The 24,588-nt window shown below is 36.1% G+C and overlaps 2 protein-coding genes across 2 annotated transcripts; one reads left to right on the top strand and one right to left on the bottom strand.

The window, feature by feature from the left end:
* Positions 1-2,108: 2,108 nt before the first annotated feature.
* Psma2 (proteasome 20S subunit alpha 2) lies at positions 2,109-13,569 on the bottom strand. Its single transcript, XM_005319219.5, has 8 exons — positions 13,429-13,569; positions 9,513-9,589; positions 8,626-8,758; positions 6,778-6,900; positions 5,669-5,750; positions 4,137-4,210; positions 2,876-2,933; positions 2,109-2,793 (listed from the first exon to the last, which is right to left on the bottom strand). The coding sequence occupies exons 1-8, from the start codon at positions 13,467-13,469 to the stop codon at positions 2,677-2,679; spliced, it is 705 nt and encodes a 234-aa protein (XP_005319276.1). The 5' UTR covers positions 13,470-13,569; the 3' UTR covers positions 2,109-2,676.
* An 86-nt stretch (positions 13,570-13,655) lies between these two features.
* Mrpl32 (mitochondrial ribosomal protein L32) lies at positions 13,656-17,118 on the top strand. Its single transcript, XM_005319220.5, has 3 exons — positions 13,656-13,836; positions 15,948-16,120; positions 16,812-17,118. The coding sequence occupies exons 1-3, from the start codon at positions 13,701-13,703 to the stop codon at positions 17,064-17,066; spliced, it is 564 nt and encodes a 187-aa protein (XP_005319277.2). The 5' UTR covers positions 13,656-13,700; the 3' UTR covers positions 17,067-17,118.
* Positions 17,119-24,588: the final 7,470 nt, after the last annotated feature.

Raw genomic sequence — 24,588 nt, 5'->3', positions numbered from 1 at the left:
AGTTCTGCTGGGGAAATATAGCAAAAACTAGATGGCTGCACAGATATCAAAGTAAACAAAGGAAAAAAATGCAGTATCCCCTTCAGAGAATTTATTTAGAAAATATAATAGTATACTTATATAGTCCTAAAAAGAAAAGTCTTTTCTGTTGAGTCAGGGAGTAGGGAACTGGAGGGGAACTTTTGTACAGAGGTCTATATTCTTATCTGAACTGACAGTAGTTAAATATTGGGAACCACATAAGGCTATATCATCCATTTTTTTTTAAACAGGGAGGCAAGAACCTACAAAAGTCCTGGCTTTCAGGGGATGAAACTTGAGGTGCATGGCCTCTGATGAAGTGGGTTACCTAACTTTTTAAAAATATTCACATGCTCCGGAAATTATCACTTGGTAGCCAGATGTTACTTGTTCTATAAGCAATATAGGTGGAAGGAAGAGAACCCCTGTGAGGCAACATGACATTAGTATAAGACCACTAGACTGGTTTTCAGGAAATCAGGATCCTAATCCAAGGGACCTATTAACTACTTCATGTTCTTGGGCAATTCAATGAATATCAGTTTGCTCTTCTTTACAATTAGGGTCTGAGAGAGCTTTCCTACAAGGTAAGGGAGCACTTGATAAAGAGATGAAGGTAACAGGCTAAACAAATAGCTCAATGATAGACACCTTAGCATATATGAAGCCTTTGCAAAGAGGTGAGCTTAAGTACTGAGAGCAGGGAGTTTTATACTATGAAAATAATTGAGTAATAGATGAAAATTCCTTTGATGTTTCCTAACCTGATTCCCAATGTATTGGCATTCAATAATTATAAAGCACTATAATAGTCTTTTCTTACTCCCCTTTCCTTTTCAACCCCTTCATACTACCATTTACATGAATTTTGAACATTTCAATGTTTCTCTGCTAATCTCTGTTTTGCAAATTTAAATTTGTGGTTCAGTAGGAACTGGGAAAGAGGAAAGGACAGAGCAGAGAGGAGACAAACGTTTTTAAGACAGAATTGAACCAAGAGTAGGGAGCGGTTAAGAACATTTAGGAGTATTATAATGCTTAAATAGACTAAAAGAAGCTAGAATCCACAGGCTAGACATGATTTAAAGATTTGGGAATGTTTAGGGATGTAATGGGTTGCTACATTAAAGAATTGAGCTTCCCAAGAATTGGGACAAAAAGGACCAGCTTAATTTTAAGGCCACTGAAAAAGAATAAATGCTGAACAAAGAGACTGGAGTTATGGGCAGCTTCAGTTGAAAGTGGACTTTGAAGTGAACAGGGACAGGAGGCAGAAAAATTGCCCCTCGATCGAATATAATTCAGTTAAATTTTCCTCCTTTATTCTATAGAATGCACTGTTAGTACCCAATAAGAATCTACATGCATTTTCCTCCTCTTAAATTCAGTACTATCTCTTCCCTTCTCTCATTTGTAGAACTTTGGCATTTCTCTAGTTTTTTAATACTGGACATTATAGAGGGTCTAAGCAAATTAAAAAGCACTGTATTTAACCATTAACAATGCCAGGCCTTTCACTTGCATTATCAAATTAAGTCCTTTAACAATGCCTGAGATAATTAACTTGTACAAGTCACTTAGCCTATTAGTGGATAAGCTGAGACCTACTTCAAGGTCCATTCTTTTCTACGACTACACATTCACTTTCTAGTGTGCTGGAGACACAATATACCAACAGCCCATAAGGAGATTATCAGATGAAGCTTCATTACAAACATCTTAAAACAGGAGATCATTGTGTCATCTACTATCTCTTAAAACATTTCCACTACTCATAATATATAGAGTTAAAGTGATGGCAAGTAGTAGAACTGAGAATCCTGTTAAAACTGCTCCAAGGCAAGGCTAACGCTAAACTTTTCCCCTAAACTTAGCTAAATCTGACTCAAAATCTTTTGAACTACATTTATTTGCCTATTATCTCTTCAAGTTAGTAAGACTAACAATGTTCATGAACTCTTTGCTGTGAATAAGACAGACAACATTTTTCCTATCCAAAAGTAAAAAACAAAACAAAACACAAACCTAATACCACCTAGGATTCCTTCTAAATAAGCTTACCTACTTGTGATAGAGAAACCAACAGGAACCAGCAAATTGTCGTTTATTTACTTGACATATCTTCCACAGGAGACCCATTTGACCCCTCTTCATAGCTCCAATACATTCAAACAGGGCACTCAAGGACCTCACTGATACACACTTACTGGTGCCTAACACCTATGCTTCATATCGTCTCATGAGTCCATGAAAGTCTGCATATTCTCTCAGCTCTAAAAGCAGTGTTTCTCAAAATCAGCACTTTACTTTAAGAAACAGGCAGCATCCTGGGGTAAATGGGGCAACAAGATTTGACTTAATCAAAAGTACACCAAAACTGAAGAGTGATTTCATCATTCTGCTTTGTAATGTGGTTTCTAGAAATCAGCTATGATAAAAAGCAGGAAATAGCTGTGTTAAAATTTTACTAACTCCTAAAAAGCTGCAAATTGAATTTAACAGTTTATTATGATTTATAAGTGTCATTTTTAAAAACATCAGTCCATTAAACCATGTAGAAATAAGTATGCAAAAAGTCTGCAAAACAAAACATTCTTTAAACATGTTTAAGTAGATAGATTATCTGAAATTCTGGATTGTTCAGTCACTTCATTATTACGCTATGGCAGCCAAGTAATCCTTAACTTCAGTTGGAGTAAGCCGCCTAAATCCAGCTTCATTGCAGATTCCAACTTCAATGTTATCTTCTGTCATTTGCCCTTCAAAACTTTCCTATTGAGAAGAAGGTGAAATAATCAATTTTCCAATTAATTTTAAAATCCTCATAAATCCAGTTAGCAGATAGTAGACTAACCTTTAGGGTTAAGATGGCTGTATGAATGGCATCTTCCAGTTCCAAATCTTCATTATATCTAAAGAAAATTTAAAAAAATAAATAAATGACTTTATGGCACTATTTATATTCTTCATATCAATTCAAATACAATGACCACAACAGTGTAAGTTTTTTTTTTATATACTTTTTAGTTGTCAATGGACCTTTATTTTATTTATTGATATGTGGTACTAAGGATGGAACCCAATGCCTCACATATGCTAGGAAAGCACTCTACCACTGAGCCACAACCCCAGCCCCAAGATGTTTTTAAAAAAATCTAACACTCTTAAAAATACTAAATAATGCATTAATTCCTCTAATAACTTCATTGATAGCTGTCCCCAAATAAGAAATTTATCATCATTTGGTGCTCAATTTCCAAACATTGGAAAAAGTATAATCCTAAAAGTTTTAGGAAATTTCTTAAGTATAAATACTTTAATAAAATGGAAATAATATTATAATTACAAAATAAAGCAGAAAAATCAGACCTTTGCTAAAATTTTGTTTGTTTTTATAAGCTATAACATGTTATGACATGTGAAATGTTTGGACTCAATAAGTAAAAGTTTAAGCAAAGTGCTTTAAGACTCCAAGATTAAGTTTACCATTTAAGTGAAAGTCTAATGTCTTTAATAACCCTAATATTAATATGTTAAATATGTACTAAAAAGGGTCATCTGTTCAAGTCAATTACAAAAGCTTTCTGTTCCAAAGGTCAAACATTTTTGAGGACTAAAACAATGCTGAGTCTGGAATACTACTGGGAATAAGTGAAAGCAATTTGTTGTGCTCTGCAATGACAGTAGACTTTTACAAGGTGTTCCACTCCTCATCAAGAACACAAATCATACACTTAATCTACTCAACAGCAGGTATTTGGTTATCACAATTTCTTGATTTCACAATGTTTGTCATCATAATATACAGCTGCTATTAAATCATTTAAACACTTTTCTCCTCCTTAACACAATTTTTTTTTAATAACAGGGAAAATGAAGTAAAAAAAATTATTTAAGAAAAAAACAAAAATGTGAAAAAGATGTCCTTAAGAAATTAATATACCACTTATTCTGAAAGCTAGGAAGACAGGATGTTGAGAATTTTTCTGTTTCTTCTATCTGAAACTAGGTTCAAATACAAAGTAGTACCACAAATTTGTTTAGGTCCATGATAATAAAGTGTGCTGAAAAGTGTCAAGTCAATTCGCTGCTGAATACAGTTATCGTGAGCCTACCTTTTCTCAAGGAATGTTTTCCCATTTACATAGTTCTTTCCCATGGCTGTGGCCTTCCAGGCAAAGTAAGCTCCCTAATCATTAAGGGAAAAGAGACACATTTTTAAAAATTAATACAACTGTATTATTTTAACATTTGCTTTTAAACTCTGTAACTGGTCTTAATTTCTAAGGTCATAGAATACTTATTGGAATGGAATGAAAATGTCACAAATAGATTATCTTTTAAAAAGATTAGAGGGATAGATTAAAGAGGCATGAAACAACTTGAAAGTTAAGGAAAAAGTTGGTATCTTGTCTGTGGTGATAGTTTCCTCTGAAATGTATATATATCGAAACTCAACAAACTAATGATGAGAATTGTTGATGATGCAGTGTACTATACATAAATTCTATTAAAAAAAAGTTAAAGAAAACTGGGGTTAACAAGTAATTAAGAGTAACAGTTTAGCTTACTGGATTGAAGGGACTTAAAAATCTATCACATAACTCTGAAAATTGGTGATCAACTCACCACCCATTGGTGAATAAATTAAAGAGGTAGCTTTTCATTAAAAAATATTCAAAGGTTTTGATATTTTATAATTTGAAGTGAAATGAAAGCAGCAATATCATAAATAGCATGACATCATCTGTTGAAAAACATATGCACACAGTAAAAAATACCAAGAAAGATATATCAAACATATTAAAACAATTTAAACAATTGCCTTTTAGATAACAGAGCAAGAAAAATGCATATAGTTCCAGAGATGGGAGCTTCTGCTACCCACTGCAAAGTGAAGTAAAAGAAATTGTCATTTAGCTTCAGAAGCCCAGGGATGAGGTAAAAACAATGTCAAAATTCCCTAATACTTCCTTTTCTGATTTAAGTAACCATCATATATATATAATTTTTTTTTGCCTTTTAAGTTTATAAATAAGGTTAGCATTGAGTGAACTTGTAATTACCTACCATAAACAATGAAAATTTAGTCTCTAATCTTAAACTTTTTCTTATGACAAATGGAATGATATGGAATGGTACTTAGGAATGCTTTCTATTCTAGATACCAGTCTTCTGTTTTAGAGCAGACAACTTGCCCAAAATATTAGTTACATTCATTTTGCAAAACACTGAATTAAATTAATATTTTTGCTGGTAAGAGTGACACTCAAAAATCAGTTCCAAGATTAACCTGCTAACAAAGATAATATTTCTCCAGATTCATATGTTTAATTGCAACATTTTCCTAAGTAAAAGAATTCCACAGATTTAATGAGATTTGATAACAACTATTTCAACAAGTTACTCAAGTATGCAATGTTAATGAACAAGACAGAAAAAGAGGGAAAAGTTATAACTGGTAGCTTCCTTGGCAAAAGGCCAGGTTACCAGAATTTTAAATGTACAAACTAATACACACCTTATACTTTCTAAACTCCAAATAAAAAAGAGAAAATACTGCTAAATTTCAAAACCTTCATGGCTTCTTTTATTAGATATTAAGAGTACTTTAACAAATCCCTCAAATACATCTAATGATACTTACTGATGGATCTGACTGAAATAAATATGGTCGTCCCTCATTCCATCCACAAATAAGTAAAGAAACTCCAAATGGACGAACACCACTGCAGAAAGCAAATGAAAATTATTTGGTATGTTCATGGTGTTAAAAATCACCCTCAAATGAAAATTTATCAATACTCTCAAGAAAAGCAAATTATCAAATAAACTGAATAAGACTTAGAAGTTCCTTAGAAAATATTTAAAGTCTTTGTAAATGAATCAATTCAAAATAATTCTCTTTATAGAAGTGAGAAGCAATAATTAAATTTAAGTTTGGATGAATGGAGTAACACCTTACCCTAGTTTGGGTAGGGTTTATTTCCAAGTTCATGTATAGAAGTTTGATTCCCAATGTAATGGAATGAGAGGTGGTGGATCTTTTAAGAGGTGGAACCTAGTAGAAGGAAATTAGGTCATGGGGCACCATCCTCGGAAAGGATTAATGCCTACTGGTTAGGTATTACAGGAATAGACTAGTTCCCACAAGAGTGGATAGTTACAATTCAGCAAGTTTAGCTCCTTCACATAGTCTTGCTTCCTCTCTCACCACATGACCTATCTTGCAAGGGCTCCCTCTGGCCATGTAATGCTACATGCCAGAAGAACATCTTCAAGAAGCTGATGCCAACACCATGTTACTGAACCTCCAGAACTGTGAACTAAATAAACTTCTTTTTTCCACTGAGTTTACATTTCAACAACTACCTATATACTCTCATTCACACCCAAACCTAAAAACATCGGGATTAAAATGAATAAATAAAATGTATCCAACAGCTATTACTTTCATTACCTTTAATAATCATTTATCACTGGGAAGACAAATGTAGAAATACTAATCATTGCCCATAAATGTTTTAATTAGTAACCAGCCAAAGGTCTTTGGGTATCTAAAAGCTACTTTCTGCTGTTGCGTTCACATTTTTCCTTAAGAAATCATTTTCAGTAAAGATCAGAAATAATCTTAGTGATTTCCTCCATTTTTGGGCAAATACAGGGAGAACAAATCTCTATTTATATATCTCCTCTTTTAAAATGACTTTTTTCCTTGTAATTCATACCTCATTTTGAATAATAAAATCAACTTACCCTGACTGGGTGTATTCTTGCATCACAGAAGCTACTCTCTGTACCAGCTGAGCTGTGGGAATAGGTTCTTGGTAAACAAGATAATACTGCTGAGCAAGTTTTCGAGCTCTATGCACAAGCACTCTACAAAGAAGGAAGAAATAAGATTTAATTAAAATTAGGATGCTCTACTACTCAAAAAGACCCATTACCCTTCTCTAGGCATATACCTACAACACAAGTTTAATATGTATCTCTTTTTGTATGTATAGGGGGACATTGGGGATTAAACCCAGGAGTGCTGTACCACTCATCCCTAGCCCCTTTTTTAAATCAGATTCCAGTTAATTTAGGAAAAAAAATATCAAAGCATCATAGAGGAGCCAAGCAATAGGAGACAGTCTTCCCTATCCTGAGAGCAGCCACCCTGTCTTTTTAGATTTCACCCCAGCCAACACACATATGCATATATGAACATACACACACACAATTTGGGTGAACATAGAGACACACAATTTAGAGCATTTTTTTCTTACTCTGTACCAGTCTTTTCTGCAGACTGCCTAAATCTCCCTGCCTACACTTTCAAGTAACCTTCAGAGATTAAGAAACAGTAAGAAACTATTTTAACTCAAACTATTTTAACTTAAAATATAAAAATGTCAAGATACTAAGAATATATGACATAATAATCAAATATATTAAGAAGTTTATTCTATTGGTGGTGGCACACTGCAGTCTCCCTTCTGTACAATGGTATCAAGATCCACTATATTGAAAGCTGATTACATTTCAGTGATCTTGCTGTTTTTCCTGACTCCTTTAAGTAAAATTTTGGCTCTATTTATCTTATTCTACAAAATCATGAATAAAAAGCTTTCTATTTGTTGGTAACCTGATATAATAGCAATACTCTCTTTTCCTATGAAATACAAAGGGAATGTGTCTTTGAGCTTCTGGATCCCAGAAGGCTGTCATACTGAACAACTTTAAGTGGGCTTTAAGAATTCTGTCCCTTTGACAAGAACCATAAATACAATGAAGTTTTATGATAATGCTTTCTTTTGCCATCTGATACTTTTTAAAATATGGTTTACTATAACATATACTGTTTTAATCATTTTTAAATTGCATTAGGGAGAGGGGTAGAGCAGTGAAAGAGCACTTGCCAAAACATGTGAAGCTCAAAGTTTATCCCTAGCACCCAAAACAAAATAAACAAACAAACAAAAAAAAAAAGCTACAAAGTCATTTAACTCCCTTGCTGGCGAAAGTGCTTGCAATACTTATGGTTCTAGTTCTTTTGATATATATACAAATTTAAAAAGTGCATTAGGGCCAGGCACAATGGCACAAGCCTGTAATCCCAGCAGCTCAGGAGGCTGAGATAGGAGGATTGTAGAGTTCGAACCCAGCCTCAGCAAAAGCGAGGTGCTAAGCAACTCAGTGAGACCCTGTCTTTAAATAAAATACAATATAGGGCTGAGGAGATGGCTCAGTGGTCGCATGACTTCAATTCTATGAATAAATAAATAAATAGTGCATTAGGGAACACTGAAGCCCTTTATGTCCAGTCCTTGGAGGACAGAGGAAGGATAGTGATCAGAAGGAATCAAGGTATCCACTAAACAGAGACAGAGGACTAAGTACTATGTCTATCTCCTCTTTTAAAATGGAGGGAAACTGAGTTAATCTCCTTAAAGTAATGTATATAGACAAACTAAATTAAGCTATTAATGAGGCTAAAGTTTCGAAACAAAACACAAAGAGTTGAAAGATTAAAGGAACATCTATTGACTTTTTTCCCCAATGTATAGTTTACAATCAATTCATGAGATGGTAGAGAGAACTATAAATAATATAAAGTACCTGTAATCTGGACCCATTCCACTATAGACCAAACCTATATGTTTGGTAATTGGTTCCACTTTGTGTACACTTCGTTCATCATACAGAATAGATTTCTGTTTCTTCTCAGTTGCTAATACCACACCATTTGCAGCTTTAAAAAATAAATAAATAAATAAAGACCTATATATTTAATCATTTTAAACCTCTATTTCAATCATTTTCTAATTATTGGTGGATTAAACCCAAACTACTTTGTTATTTCCTCTAATTTATGAAACCTCTTCTTCTAGATTCCTGTTTTAAATTCTGTATTAAAGTCAACTAAAAAATGGTAAATCAATTTTTCCCTCACTGGTCATTTAAAATGCACTTGAGGGGAGGGGGAATCCCCCAAACTAAAGGCACTACACAACACAACTTCTCTTAAAGTACCATAGGATATCTGAGAATTTACATGTTTTAAAATACACCATATTCTGGATAACTTTGTCCCTGTTCTTATAACATCAAGACTTCTTCTTTAAGAGTACTAAGATATGAAACAATCACATTATCTTTAAATTATGTTTTAAAATGAACTTAGGAAGTCCTAAGTTATATGACAAAAACTGCAAGAGAGCAGCAACACAATCAGTGGAAAAACAAAACAATACTCGATTTTCTGAATGGGAAAGACTACATGTAGGTTATCACAACTAATAAAGGTTCTACATTTACTTTAAAAAGAAATTTTAATCACCTCATTAGTCTTTATTTCTATTTTCTTTAAACTTCAAAGTATTCTAAGTTAACAAAAAGAACTTAAAGATTATACTATCACAGCTATTTACTTATAAACTAATTACTACCCCTTCCATCATGAAAACTATTAACAAGCACCTAAAGTGAATAAAGCACTTAATTACCTTTAATTCCCACTGAAGGGGCTCCTCCAGCTACAGCAGCCAAAGCATATTCAATCTGGACAAGTTTACCAGATGGGCTTAAAAGGAAACACAGGTATTTGCTAAGTTCACATTATTTTCAAATGTTTTTTGTAGAAACATCCTGAGTACAGATGTACAACTCAAATCCCATTAATCAAAACCTAAGCAACGGTTGGCCTGTGATTATCTATATGAAGCTGTTTAGTAATTTTCAAGATGATTTGAAGATACTCATGGTGAATCACAAATTCTATTTCCTTTGGTTGGTTTGTATTTGTACTTGGAATAACAGCATTACTATTGTCTCTTTTCACCACTTACCACCCTTGTGATTTTAGACAAGTTACTTAAGCTTTTTGTTTTCCCATCTGTAAAATGGAGGTCAATAATACATAGCAGTTCTCTTTTTAAAGTGTTATTGCAATGATTAAACGAAATAATGCCTATAAAAGTTTTTGGCATGAATTAGCAGTAAGCAAATTCTGAATGGTAACATAATCAAGAAAATGTATGTGTCTGTTAAAAACCAAAGAGCATGCATTTTCTATGGTTTCTTTCTTTCCTTCTTTTTTTTTTATTTTTTTTAAGAAAATAGACAGGGCTTAACATGCAAGACCTAGATAAGTATCATTCACAACGAAGCATTCTCCATATAATATAAAACTAATTCTAAGAACCATTAGATGGTTACATTTAACAGCTCCAGTTTCATGAGTTTGGCAGGCAAATAACTCGTCCCAAACTGGCCTTTTAGGTAATACTTTATTTCAAACTAGTTGCTGAGTTACAATCAGCATCACAAACCAACCTCCTCATTTTAGAGAAAAAACAAGAAACAAAATCCTGAATAAAGTAATTGGTTCTGTGTCACCACTGGGTCCATATCTTTACTATTGAAAAATATGAAGATGATCTTAAGCCCCAGAAGGCCATCTGTTTTAACTTCATACAATTAAATCTCATACAATTTCATACACTCAAATCTCAACTTTCACCATCCCACCCTGCTCCAGACACACAGGCTGCTCTTTAGATGTCAAAACTCCTCTGACAAGCTAATTCCTACACATGACTCCCATTTCTCTATTGCCTAATAAACTCCTTTCTGGTCATCCTAGAGTCCTTAGTAGATATGCTATGCCCTCAAGGGATGCCACCCTGTCAGACTAATTTGAATCCCATATAATCATGCCTAAGGTGTCCTATACTTTCTCTTTGGCTAAAGTTCATCATATCATATATGAATTATTTTTATAATATGTGTCTTCCTCAACAAAGTGTAAGCTCTGGTTATTTTTTTAGGAAATAACCTAGTACTGGGAACCCAGAGTCATTTGACTGATAAAGTGGCAGCTTACAGACTAAATAAAATTAGCTGACTTGAGAGGAAAATATTAATAAGCATTTAAATTATAACATTTGGGTAAACTTTTTGACACTTAATGATCACTAATCATAACTTTCAGGGTTCATCTAGCTTTCAAGTATTGTTTTAATACCTCCAGGGAATATTTCAAGACTCATGCAAACTTAATTATCTTTTCTCTGCTCCCAGAGCCACCTATAAATACCTTTATCATTTCAACTTTCTGTGAAAGCTCAATAACCTGCAAGCTTGCTGAGCAACTGAACATGTTTTATAGTCAATAATACCCTCACCTCAGTGTAAAGTACCAGCACCTCTACTTGGAATAACCAAAATAACCTTTTTACTTTACTTATACTCCCAGACAGAATTATCTCTGAAGCATGTTATCCACAACTAAATCCTATAAAAACTTCTTGGTTCCCTTAAAATAAAATGAAAACTACTCACTCTGGCCTGCAGACCCTGAATGGTTAGCCTTCAGCTATATTACCTCCTTGCTCATTATATTCCACCTTCTATCAACTATTCTCTTTACTCCTAAATTTTCAAACAGCTGGCTCCTTTTCATTTTCCAGAATAAAAAATCATTGAAAAATGGATCTGTCCTGATCACTCAAACTAATGCCTCTTCTCTTGTCCTTTTTTAAATAAAATTCCTGGGTAACAGAAAAACATTTTTTTTTTTTCAGAATTCATCAACTGGCGCCAAGTTGCTCAATTATTGTCAATATCTTCAGCTAAATGTAAGGTACAAAAACACCTTCTTCATCCCATAATCTCTAGTCAGTTCCACCACTAATAGTTTTAATTCTAATCATAACATTCTAAAAATGTTTTTTTTTTTTTTTTTTAAATCACAACAGTTGGGCTGGGGATGTGGCTCAAGCAGTAACGCACTTGCCAGGCATGCGCGGGGCGCTGGGTTCGATCCTCAGCACTACATACAAATAAATAAAGACGCTGTGTCCACAGAAAAATGAAAAGTAAATATTAAAAAACTCTCTCTTTAAAAAAAAAAAAAAAAAAAAAAGATTCAGGTCCTATTGGGGCAGTGGAGCACACCTGAAATCCCAGTGGCTCCAGAGGCTGAGGCAGAAGGATAGCAACAAAGCCAGCCTCAGCAAAGGGGAAGAGCTAAGCAACAAAGTGAGATCCTGTCTCTAAATAAACCGCAAAACAGGGCTGGGGATGTGGCTTGGGGGGAGGGGTCGAGTGCCCCTGAATTCAATTCCCAATACAAAAAAAAAAAAAACCCAAAAACTATTCAGTCCCTGATGAAATATGGTTGTTTTGTGCCTCAGCTCCACCAAAATTATCCTTAGAGATAAAGAATCTTGTGTGTTATATTCACATAAGTGAACAGTGGTTACTTTGCACATTTTAGTCTCTGTCAAGGTATATAACAAAACCCTTTAATTAAATTAATTTCATTCAAAGTTTGCCAAAACACTATTGCACCCTGACATACTGAAAACTGCCAAGAGGAAGACATTTTTTTTTAATTTTAGTAAGACAACATGTAATAAAAAGTGTATGTCCACTTAATTACTCAATAATGACCTTGGACAAGTTAATTTGTCCAAGTGTGGATAGCTCTTCAGTAACATGGTGGTAGGTAAAGCAGTGGAGGAGGATTAAGTTGCACCAACACAGAAAGTATTCAACAAGTTAGATCCTCTGTGCCTTCAGTAGTCAGACAGGACAACTAAATGGGACATTACTGATCCTTAAGAAAATGGTCAAACTAGAATCCTTCCCTGGTCATTTTTAAAAATTCTTCAGTGATTGTTTTCTTACTTTGGGTACGATGTTTCACCTCAACTGTATTTTGAGAATATTACTTTAATTCCCTGTTTTATAACAGAAAAACCTAAACTCTTTAAGCATTCCTCCGTACAAAACCAAAAAGACCAAAACATATATTGTAGCCTAGTTATTTTGGGGCCCACAACAACCTAATTGATAGAAACATCAGCGCTTTCATTTTTCAGTCCTTACGCTTCTAATTGGGACACGGAAGAAACCGAAAGCATAAGTTTCAAGACACTAGGATCAAACTGTAACCAAGACTCCGGCCTAATCGTAAAGCCAAGATTCTTTAAAAAAAAAAAAATGCAACTCCACATATTTAGTGGAGATTCCGAGTTTCAGGCACTCCTGCATGGGGCCTACTTTGGTCAAGAAGGAAATTCTGAATTCTGAACGGGTCACCAGGAGCAAGCTAACTCCTCCTTTTCTTGTATTCAAGGCGAAAGTGAAATCCTGCCTAGCAGCTTCCCGGTCCCGCAATCTCCAGTTGTCCCCAGGTCCCCCAAATGGGCTCCTAAGGCCTGCCGGAACCATGACTTTCGAGGCTTTCCCGTTCCCCAGCCGGCCTGGCAAATGACTTTGCAAAGCTGCATTTCCAACTCCACTTCCCATTGGACCCTCCGGAAATTCTAAGACACAAGCCACTTCAAATAAAGTGGGGTCGGGTAGTCTCCTGCAACCTTTGCTACGTGCAGGACCCTGGGGTCCCTTCAATACCTGAATGTAGTCAGCGAGAAGCTGTAACCGCGCTCCGCCATCTTTACCCGGAGAACCAAAGCACACTCGCGCACATGCGCACCGCGGTCGATTTCTTTCCATTTCCCCGCCCTCTTCCTTTCCTTCTTTTTCTCTGATTGGAGCAGAGTCAGAGCCACCTCAGGGGCATTCTGGGAGTTGTAGTTCTATAAGGTAGATTTGCCCGACTCTGGGTCTTTGTGCACATTCATAGGGGCAGGATCCAGCAGCCCAGTGAGTTCCGTTTTCCGGCAATGAAGATGGCGTCTGGCATGCTCTTGGTTGTGGTGCCTCCGTGGCCCGCTGCACGGGGGCTGCTCCGAAACTGCTGGGAGCTTCTGCAGCGAAAACTTCAAAAGAGCTGGCCAGGGTATCCAGCTCCTCCGTGGGGTAGGTAAAGAAAGGCTCCGTAGGAAGTGGATCAATGAGGCAGGCTGCTTGGTAGACACAGTTCCTGGTTTTTGTCCTTGGCCTTTCTCATTCCCGGAGGCGCATAGGGGGACGTGGTTCCTTACTTTAGCCAGGAAACCATAGCAGCTATTTGTGCGCATCGAGCAAATAAATAAAATTTCTGTTCTTGTCCATTCGTATGTAGATTGGTACCCAAGCGCCTTAGCTTGTTAAGGATTAGCACAGCCGAATTTTGTTAAAATGCTGAAAACAGATGCTTTCGAGTAATTTCTGAAGGAAGAAAGAACTGAGTTTCATTCCAATTTACAGAGGTGATACGGGCGTTTTAAAAGGAGAATGGAGGCAAGTGAGTCGGAAGAGTAAGAGAAGTGAAATGGAGCGAGGGTTGGTCATTGTAAGTGGGATTAGTACAGCTGTGTCTGCTAGCTCGCAGGTATCCAAGGTAGAGTTCTGTTCGCACAAAACAGACCGAGAGACAGAAGCCTTCTTGATCATTGATTATATTCCAAAGGAATGGCCTTGGGTTCTTGAGAGAGACGCTTTGGAGGTGAAAGTGATATGTCTTTACAATTGTAATTCCTTTTTAGTAGATCCTGTAAGATAAGGAATTCAGGTGCCTATTCAGGTGTGTATTGGCTAGACCAAAAATAAAGTTTCCTGTTAGCGTGAAACTTTCTCAGGCTTAAACTTTAAGGAGAGCTGAGGTCATCCCAGGGACATGACTTTATGTTGCCAGAAGTGGTGCTAGAGTTCGGTTAAGTCTCATTTGTCCAGGAGTTTAGAGTTGTCCTGTGTGTATACTTATGCAGTTCTCAGTTGGCACTATGGCTGGCCACTGTGGATCCCAATTCTCATTTCTTTCAGTTCCATTGTCCACAGGATGCAACTTGTTCTTCTCTGTGGTGTTTGAGCTCTGTGCAGATTAATTCTGATTCCTTATATTCGTTGAGGAACAAGTTTTAATTGAAAATATTTTGGATGTTAAAACTGTTATTGCTTTGACATTTACTAAATATCCCCAAAGTGATAATACCTAGGCAATCTAAACAGATACAGACCAAGAAAATATGTACTACAATATACCAAACACTGGGCTAAGTACATTTTCACCAACCACTTCCTGGGATAAGCTTCTCAACAATCCCATTAATTTTCACCACTTTTCAACTGAAGAAATAGACTTAGAAAAATTTCAGCGTCCCACAGACAGTCCAGATTCTGCGTTATTAACCACTGGGCCATGCTTAGCAATACTTTTAGATCTATTGAAAAAGAATATCAGTTGTTAAATATGGAGAGTTTTATGTACTTTTAAGAGTTCTTAAAAAACAAAAGTAGTATTGTAAGTCTCAAGAATAGCCAAGGAGTAAAGGAATCTCTTTGATTTTTATAAGCAATTTAGAAAAACAAAAATGAGACTTTGATAGTCACATAAATAAAAAATATACAAAGAAATGGTGAGCTGTCTTTTCTATAGTGATCAGACAGGAGTCAAGATTAAATATTATTGAAGAACTTAGAGATTTGAGGAACTTACCATGTGATTTGATAAATGAACTAATTTTTAAGAGGCTAGTACACAGTTATCCCAATGCAGGTCAGAAGTGCATTTAGTCATTTTTAATCAGATCTACATGTACATTAATTAATTACTTAGCTGCCCACCAAGTAAAATGTGGACAATTGAGTGATTTTGTTTCTTCTTCTTCTTCTTCTTCTTCTTCTTCTTCTTTTTTTTTTTTTTGAAGTTAGGCACCTGTCATTCTTTTATTCATGTTTACTACTAAATTCCTGAGTTCTATACTACATGAGATGAGAAACTCTTGATGTAATTTCTCTTAACTCATTTCCGCAGTTTTTATTAAAATAAATTTCTATTTGTGTTCTTCCTTTCTTTATTAGCTTTAATTCTATATATTTTACTAGCTAAGGTTTCATGTTAAATTTCTATTGAACATTCTAAACTATCAGTATGTCTACACATTTGTGTTGGTTAACATATCATGGTTGGTTAGCAAGAATAGTGATATCTGTAAATAGTCTCTTAGGAGCTAGAAACTGATTTTGTATCTCCATGTTTTATTTTATAGGACCAGCATTAGCAGTCCAGGGTCCAGCCATATTTACAAATGATTCCTGTGGAAGTAAGGAGAATTCCAACTTTTTGGATAACATCTTTTGGATGGCAGCTCCCAAAAACAGACGCAGCATTGAAGTGAACCGGTGTAGGAGAAGAAACCCTCACAAACTTATTAAAGTTAAGGTAATGTGTTGATTTTTGTGGGTGTGCTTTTCCTCAAGTCTGTCCTTGAGTAGCCTCACGGTCTGCCTATCATTCAGCCTAAGTGAAATACAATATTCTCATTAAGTAAGTGTGCTGTCCTCTAGTCTAAATATTAAAAGCAGTCAGGGAAGAAGTTCAGAGAATTTTACATTAAGGACTAATCAGTGCTCACATACAAAAAAAATTATAGACTATCCACCAAACCTATGATTTCTATACAGAAATTCAAATCATATAGTAATAAAGCAGAGGAAAATGGGTTATAATCTTGTTAACTTGTTTTCCACAAGATAATTGAAAGTGAATTTATCTTTCCTTAGTTTCTTACTTAGGATGCTGTCTACATAGGTCACCCCACTGTGTTGATGGACTCATTATGGGATATTTAGTATTTGAAGCTGGGGAATAGAGAACCTTTTTATATGAAGATGACTACTGTATTTAAGTAAAAATGTATCAGATACAATGTTTGTAAACCTGATATCTATTCCCAAATTTTCTATTGATTCAAATTCAGTGTTCCTTTTTTTCAGTTTCCCTATTAAAGTGAGGTTGAACTAGATGGTATATGACTCATGTAGCCCAAACACTTCTCAGAAAGCTAAGATGTAAGTATCTCTAAAATGGAAGTATTATATATGTTTTTGTTTATTATGTTTTTGTTTTAAAGAACAATATAGACATTTGTCCTGAATGTGGTCACCTGAAACAGAAGCATGTCCTTTGTGGCTATTGCTATGAGAAGGTGTGCAAAGAGGCTCGAGAAATCAGACAGCAGATAAGGAAGCAAGAAGGGGGGCCTTTTAAGGCTCCTACAGTGGAGACTGTTGTGCTGTACTCAGGAGAGACACCATCAGAAAATGATCAAGGCAAGAGGATCATTGAACGAGATAGGAAACGGCCATCCTGGTTCACACAGAATTGACTCCAGAGATATTAAAAGGATAACTTCACAGTAAAACATTTATGCCGAAACAGAGGAAGAGTCTTGGTTTTTATGTTGTGCTTGTTATTAAATCATCAATAGAGTTTAAATTATACTTCATAAGTAGTTGGCTTTATGTGAGTTAACTTAAAGAATATATCATGAGTAAACTCTTAAAATGTTTATGGAAAGGTTCAATGGATTAATATATCTGTTTCTATTATACTTTTGGGTTTTAAGTAAACATTAGATTTCCACACAAAAATAAAAAATTTACAATTGATAGCAAGAATTACCTGTTTTGCTTTTCATTTTATTTGCCAGTGGTTTTTCTTAGACAAGCAGAAACACTAGTACATGGAAATAGGGTGGTATTTTAACTCTGGGTATTATTTTTTAAGGTCATAGTTGTGTCAGTAAGAAAGGTTTTCTTCTATTTTGTTTAAATGATAGAAATAATTCCTTACATTTTACATTAAATCAGAGACATTCAAAATTCATTAGATAGCTCACAAAATCTGAATTCCATAGTTAGGGAAATGAATTTTTAGTAAAGATAAGAGCACATTTCTCATACATCAAAAAAATGTGTGAAGGATGTTGACTGCATTTTACTTGTATCCTTTTATTGTGCACTTTGTCATCTTTATCTCTTCATAGCAATAACTTTTTTAACTTCCTGAAATTCATTTTTTATTTTTTTCCTCCCTCTCCCACTCCTGTATCTGCCCTGTGTCTGCCCTGTGTCCCAGATTTGCTGTTTTGTTTCCTGCTTTGTTTAAAATGAAAGTGAGACAGCTTATTGAAACACATGGTAATAAGAATTAAGGAAATTACAGGTAAGGGAAAAAAATCGGTAAACAGATAAAACAAAGCCCAGGGATGTATTTAAAACAAAATGAATGCCACAATAATCTGAACATTACTAGAATTAGGCAGTAAATTGACCCTGAAGTTTATTTATTTATTTGATATTGGGAGTTGAACCAAGAGGCATTTTACCACTGAGCTACATCCCCAGCCCTTTTTATTTTGAGACAGGGTCTCACTTAAGTTGCTTAGGGCCTCCCTAAATTGCTGAAGCTGGCCTTGAACTTCAGATCACTTGCCTCAACCTCCCCACCTGCTGTGATTATAGTTATGTGCTACTGTGCCCAGCTGAACTTTATTTTCTTTGGAAAGGGAACATTGACTTAAATGGAACAGTCTCCATAAGGTACATTGCTATATTGGAACTGAAGCCTAAGGAACACTTCTATGGAGCTTCATATTAAAGATTGTCATGGGGTACTCCATGTTGCTAATTCTAGAGGTAAAAGGATAAATTTCATAGGATACACTATAACCCAGTGTTCAAGTACAGTTCTGTAAAAGGAAATCTCTTATGACTTCCAAAGTATTGAAAAGTCCTTGGTTCAATCTAAACAACAACAAAAAAATTTTGAGGATCTAGAAGAATTAGTTATATGCATATTACTAATGCATAATTATCTGTAGATAATTGCTTTTTACTTTGCTGAATCACAAAAGTATTACATGTCAAACTTAAGGCAAATGTCCTTGAATACAAAATTAACTTTTAAGTTCAAGAAAGCCAAAATTGGATTATGTCTATCTGAATATATTCCACTGCTGACTCAGTATTGTCAGTTAACTAGTTGACTAATACATTGCAAATTGTATTTCTAAGTAACAGATTGTCCTTTGATGTGGACTGACTGTCTTCTCCCCAAATTCACATCATGTTCAGTACCCAGTGTGATGGTGTTAGCAAATATGGGGCTTTGGGGAGGTTAATTAGGTTATAATGGGTGGAGCTCTCACAAATGGGATTAATGCCCTTGTTAGAAGGGTCGCTAAGTTTCCCTATTATCCACCACATAAGCATATAAGAAAAAGGCCATCTGCAAACTAGGAAGCCATTCAGTCCTTATTAGAACTGAATCTGCCCCCAGAGTGTGAGAAATTATTTTAGGCACCCAAACTGACTATGAAAGCTCTATTTTACGAAGATTATGTGGGCAGGGTCACCATTTTATATCCAAATTAGGCAATAGATAGCAAAACCATATTTCTAGTTCATGTTGGACAACCATGTCATAAAAATGATTATGATTTTTTTAGGAATGGATTGCCCCCTCAAAATTATAATGCATCTTATTGCTTCATACCTCCCGTTTTTACTCTCAGAAAAGAAGAGCATCATGAGTTATTCAGAAGAGTAGAACCAATAGAATATATATGAGGGGATTTATTAGGGCCTATATAATCAGGCTGCATGGTCCTACAATGGGCGTCTGGAGACCTGGAGAAAACAAGTAGCTAGGTACTCAGTCCAAGAAGCTGGAAGCCTCAGGACGAAAGGAACAAAGGATGCAGCCTTAGTCCCAAGGATGACAGCCTGGAAGGCTTTTGGAGAGTCACTGGTTTAAGTCCACACTCAAAAGCTTAAGAATTTGGAGGTTGGTGTCTAGAGAATGAAAACAGCAAAAACAACACTCACTAGAATGAAGTGTGGGTGTATATGTGAGCTTCTCCCTTTCACTTTTATTCCATCCAGGTGTCCAGCCTATTGGACAGTGCTGCCTCCATTCAGGGCAGGTCTTCACTCAGTTCTGTGACCCACACTGCCAATCATCTCTAGAAAACAGTCTCACAGACACTCAGAAGTGTGCTCTACCAATTTCCTAGGTGTTTCTCAGGTTAATTTACAACCAAGATTAACCATCACAGTAAGTTTGAATTCAGTCACTTATAACTGATTCATTCATGTGTTGAACATTAGAAATTAACACCCTTACTACACCACTACATTAAGACATTTTACTGGACTATTCTGGAGAGACTTATCCTTGACCCTGATAATTCCAGTTTTTCTCCCTTTTACATCCAACCTGTGAGCAAATCTACTAATCCCACTGGTCCTACATTTAAAATATGCTTCAAATCTAACCACAAATTCCACCTGCACTGCTACCATCCCAATCAGAGCTTCCATTATCTTGTTTAGAATATTGAACTGACCCCTACTTGATCTCCCTGCTTCCACCTCAGTCTCCCATGGTCTGTTCTCAACACAACAGCCAGAATCCATTTCAGAACAGATGTCGTCTTCTCTGTTCAACACCTTTAATCAAAATCTTGAGGACTTTTGCTTATGCAAAAAATTATCTTTCATAGTTGGACGTGGTGGTGCACACCTGTAATCCCAGCATCTTGGGAGGCTGAGACGGGAGGATTTCAAGTTCAAAGCCAGCCTCAGCAAAAGTGAAGTGCTAAGCAACTCAGTGAGACCCTGTCTCTAAATAAAATACAAAATAGGATTGGGGATATGGCTCAGTGGTCGAGTGCCCCAGAGTTCAATCCCTGGTACCAAAAAAAAAAAAAAAAAAATAATTATGCTTCATGTTTTTGATAAACCAAAAATACTTTAGATGAATTATGAATGATCCCAATTTAAAGAAATTATTAGATCTTTTAAAATATGAATAATTTCATAGTCTGTGTGGACAGAAAACTGATCATATGTTTGTGGCAAATTCAAGATTTCTTCTTTAAGTAAGTACAAAGAATAGGAGCCTTAAGACATTGGTGGTATGGAAATTGCTTTTGCCCTCTCCTCAGAGAACTATTTTCCATCTCTGCCTTACTATGCAGTTGTTATGTTTCAGGAGCAGGATTTGCCCCTCATTATTTTAAAATCCATTCTACGGAACTGTCTATGGTTGCATTTCTTTTCTTGGCATATACACAAAAATAGATACTCTGTCTTCCACTGCAACTCTTAAGGAGCACAGTATTATGTGATAACATTGTCATCTGTGTCTCCGTGACAGAATGGTGGTGTCTCTTCCAACTGATGTCCCTCACTGGTTTCAAGGGCATCTGGGTCAGCAACACCTAAGATAAATTAATGGCATGTCCCCTGCACTCAGTGCATGCCCTGACCTACCCCTTTTAACCTTATTGAGAACACTCCTCGAAAAGCTCATGCCTTCGTGTTTTCTGCCTGTTTCTCTGTTGTTCCCACTGATTTGAACATCCATCTTCTCCACATTTGGGAAGTTACAGGTGAGGGTTAGGGATGCAATTTAGAGCAAGGATGGGAGGAAAGCTATAGAGGGCCAACGGGAATGCTAAGCAAGCTTGACCATTTAAGCTTTGAAAACATCAGGAACTGGCACAATTTAGCCAGGCATTACAATGCAGTCTCGCTAGGGGGCAGCAGGTGAATTGCACTGAGACTCTTAAATAAAATAACAAGGTGTCAGGTCTAGCATTACTGTGGACATTGTCTGCTTGTACCAAAGCCATCATCCTGTGGTTAGCAGACAGAATTGCTGCGGGGTAGAAAAGTCTGCAATGCAGAGTGAAGGCTATCCTCATTCATAACCCTGTTTAGAGCTTCTCTTCCTTTGCCAGGGGATCAGTGTTGCTTTCTGTCAGGGTGCTCTCCCTGACCTTTTTTTCCTACACTATACTCTTGGGTACTACAGACTGCTTAATTATAAAATCCTTCACAAGAGCATTGTCCAGGATAAAAGCTCAGAATGCTACTGCTATGTAGCTACTTCTCCAATATTCCCCAATATTAACATTTCAGCATCTGGAAAAAAAAATACTGAGTTTCTCCCTGACATTATTCTGATTCAGTAATTCTCAATCAGGAGTAATTCCCTTCTCATCCCCAGGGAACAACTGATCAAGTTTACAAACATTTTTGATTGTCATAACTTGAGAGGATGTCTAGTGCTACTGGATTCTAGAGGGTAAAAACCAGGGATGATGCTCAACAGTTTCCCCTACCAGACTCAATAAAGCAAATTGTATTTTGAATTAAAAAAGGGACATGAAAATATTTTAATGTTATAAAAGTCTCACTGTGCCCTCTTGTCTTCTCCATGCTTTAAAGTCTCAGAGATAACTCTCTTGTCTGTGCCTCCAAATCTAATTTTCTTATAGATTTCTACACACACGTGTCCAAGTAATACAAGATTCCATTTGAACGTTACAAACATCTTTAACACATCATACTCTTAACAACTTTTCCATGTTTTCCTTCTAAATTTGCTTCTCTGGTAACCTAAATTGGTTTACTTATTAATTCAACAATTGTCTAATATTTTGATTCGACTATAGCACCACCTCTGCTTAACTAATTGACATTTCAAGGTTAGCACATCAAAAATAGAACTGCTGGGGCTGGGCTTGTGGCTCAGAGGTAGCATGCTGCCTAGCATGCATGAGGCACTGGGTTCAATCCTCAGCACCACATAAAAAAAAAATAAATAAAAGTATTGTGTCCACCTACAACTAAAAAGTAATTTTTTAAAAAAACTAGAACTGCTGATAACTCCTACCCATTATCCCCATTAGCCAAACCCGTACTTGACCCAAACTTTCTCACCTTAATAAAAGTCAAGTTGCTCCAGCAAACCCCTAATTTTTAAAAATTTTATTTTATTTATTTTTTGGTACCAGAGACTAAACACAGGGGTGCTTTTAACCACAGAGCCACATCCCCAGCCTTATTTATTTATTTATTTATTTATTTATTTATTTATTATTTGAGACAAGGTCTCGTTAAGTTCCTTGAGTTCTCTCTACATTGCTGAGGCTGGTTTTAAACTTGTGATCCTCCTGCCTCATTCTCCCAAGCCACTGGGATTACAGGTGTACACCACTATGCTTAACTCACTCTCAATTTCTCCATTTATTCTCATGTCATGTATAATTTATGAGCAACTCTTTTTGACTCTGCCCCCATAACATGTCCTGACCCCCAAGAAGCATTTAGTTTGGAGTGATAGGAAGGGATACTACAAGGAGAATGTATTGAAGTGCAGCAAGAATGGATCTATAGAAATAGAATACAGGTCTCTAACAGTTATCTAGGTCAGTGATTATGTAGCACAGACCAGGATATAGAGGATAGTGGCGGAGGATATAGAGGGAACTAGAGAAAATTGAGATATATTTTAGAAGTAGAATAGATAGGACTTAGTGATTACTTGGTTTTAGATATGCTACAGGGATAAAGCATGAATGATTCCCAGTTTCTAGTTTGAGCAACAAAGGGGACGTGATTAGAAAACCTGTTTAAGGTGAGCTAGGTATGAATGAAATTCAAAATTCCCATCTTGGAGCTGGGGATGTGGCTCAGAGCCAGAGCGCACAGCTAGCATGTGCAAAGCCTTAGGTTCAATCCCCAGGGCCACAAAAAAGATTCCTATTTTCAACAGGCTGTATTTGAAATGCTTATTGAACATCCAAACTAAGATGGACAAGGAGGGCAATGGATGTGTGAGTGTATAAATTTGGAAACAGTCAGCAGATGGAGTGTATTTAAAGCCATGGAAAGCAATGAGATTATCCGGGCAAGTAGTCAAGAGAGAGAGAGAAGAAAACACTACATGGATCCCTGAAGAGGGGGAGTCAATCTAGGGGACCTAAGACTGGTACTGAGAGGAGAGCTTTTCAGGAGGAGGTAATCACCATTCTGTCAAATACTGCTGGTAGGAGAAGTAAGATGAGGAGAGAAAAGTGCCTGATGATTGTGGCAAATGGAATTCATTTGTGACATGACAAAAGCAATTTCATTTCAGTATTGGTGGCAGAAGCCAGATTGGAGTGGGCTGAAGAATAGATGTTTGCTGAGTTGGTGGAGGCAGCATTCCTAGAAAATTCTTTCCAGAAGTTTTCCTCTGCCAGAAGTAAAGAAATTAGGCAATGGTTAAAGAGGATAGGAAATTAAGTGTGTGTGTGTGTGTGTGTGTATGTGTGTGTGTGTGTGTGTGTGTGTGTTACAAGCTGAGAGTGCACATGCATTAATGCTGATGAAAATTATCCAGTAAAATAGTAGACCACTGATACAATGATGCAGAGAAAGAGAAACAGAGACAGTCCTCTTCAAAGCAGTGAGAAGAGGAGCTGAGGCTTGCTTTTATTAGAAAGGGCAAGGGATCCTGGATTGTAACACCTGAAGGTTAAACCCCCTGGAAGATCTGGGCTGATGCCTTAGAAGCCGGAAGAAACCTGAGAAGCCTGAATCATTTCATCCTTTCCTGGAACACGCCTAGAGCAGTCTCTGAATCTGCCCTCACCGCAGCCCCATCTGTAATTTTGCTTTTCCTTTTTCCTGCCATTAGATTCAGATGAAGCAAGTAATTCCATTCAGTCCAATATACTGATGATTTAATGGATGGTGTCATATGTCACATGTTGTTCCAAAGGCTTAATGGTTATTTTTGCTGATACTGTCTTTCAGAGTATGAAAGCTAGGAACATCAAAATGTATGCTTTGAGTTAACACACAATTTGGTTTATAGGTCATAAAAATTAGTAATCCATAAGATAAATTCCCAAAGTTTTTTTAAAAAAATTTCTATTTCCAGTAAATTTCCTCATTCAAAAACTAAGATATTTACTAATTTCTACATAAATATTTAATAATTTAAATGTAACATTTGTTAATATCATATTATATTCCTTATATTGAGGTCAAAATCATTTTCTTAAATAA

This window comes from Ictidomys tridecemlineatus, chromosome 2, assembly GCF_052094955.1.
Source record: "Ictidomys tridecemlineatus isolate mIctTri1 chromosome 2, mIctTri1.hap1, whole genome shotgun sequence".
Classification (NCBI taxonomy): Eukaryota; Metazoa; Chordata; class Mammalia; order Rodentia; family Sciuridae; genus Ictidomys; species Ictidomys tridecemlineatus.
The sequence above is the reverse complement of the archived record's forward strand: the minus strand, read 5'-3'. Positions and strand labels throughout refer to the sequence as shown.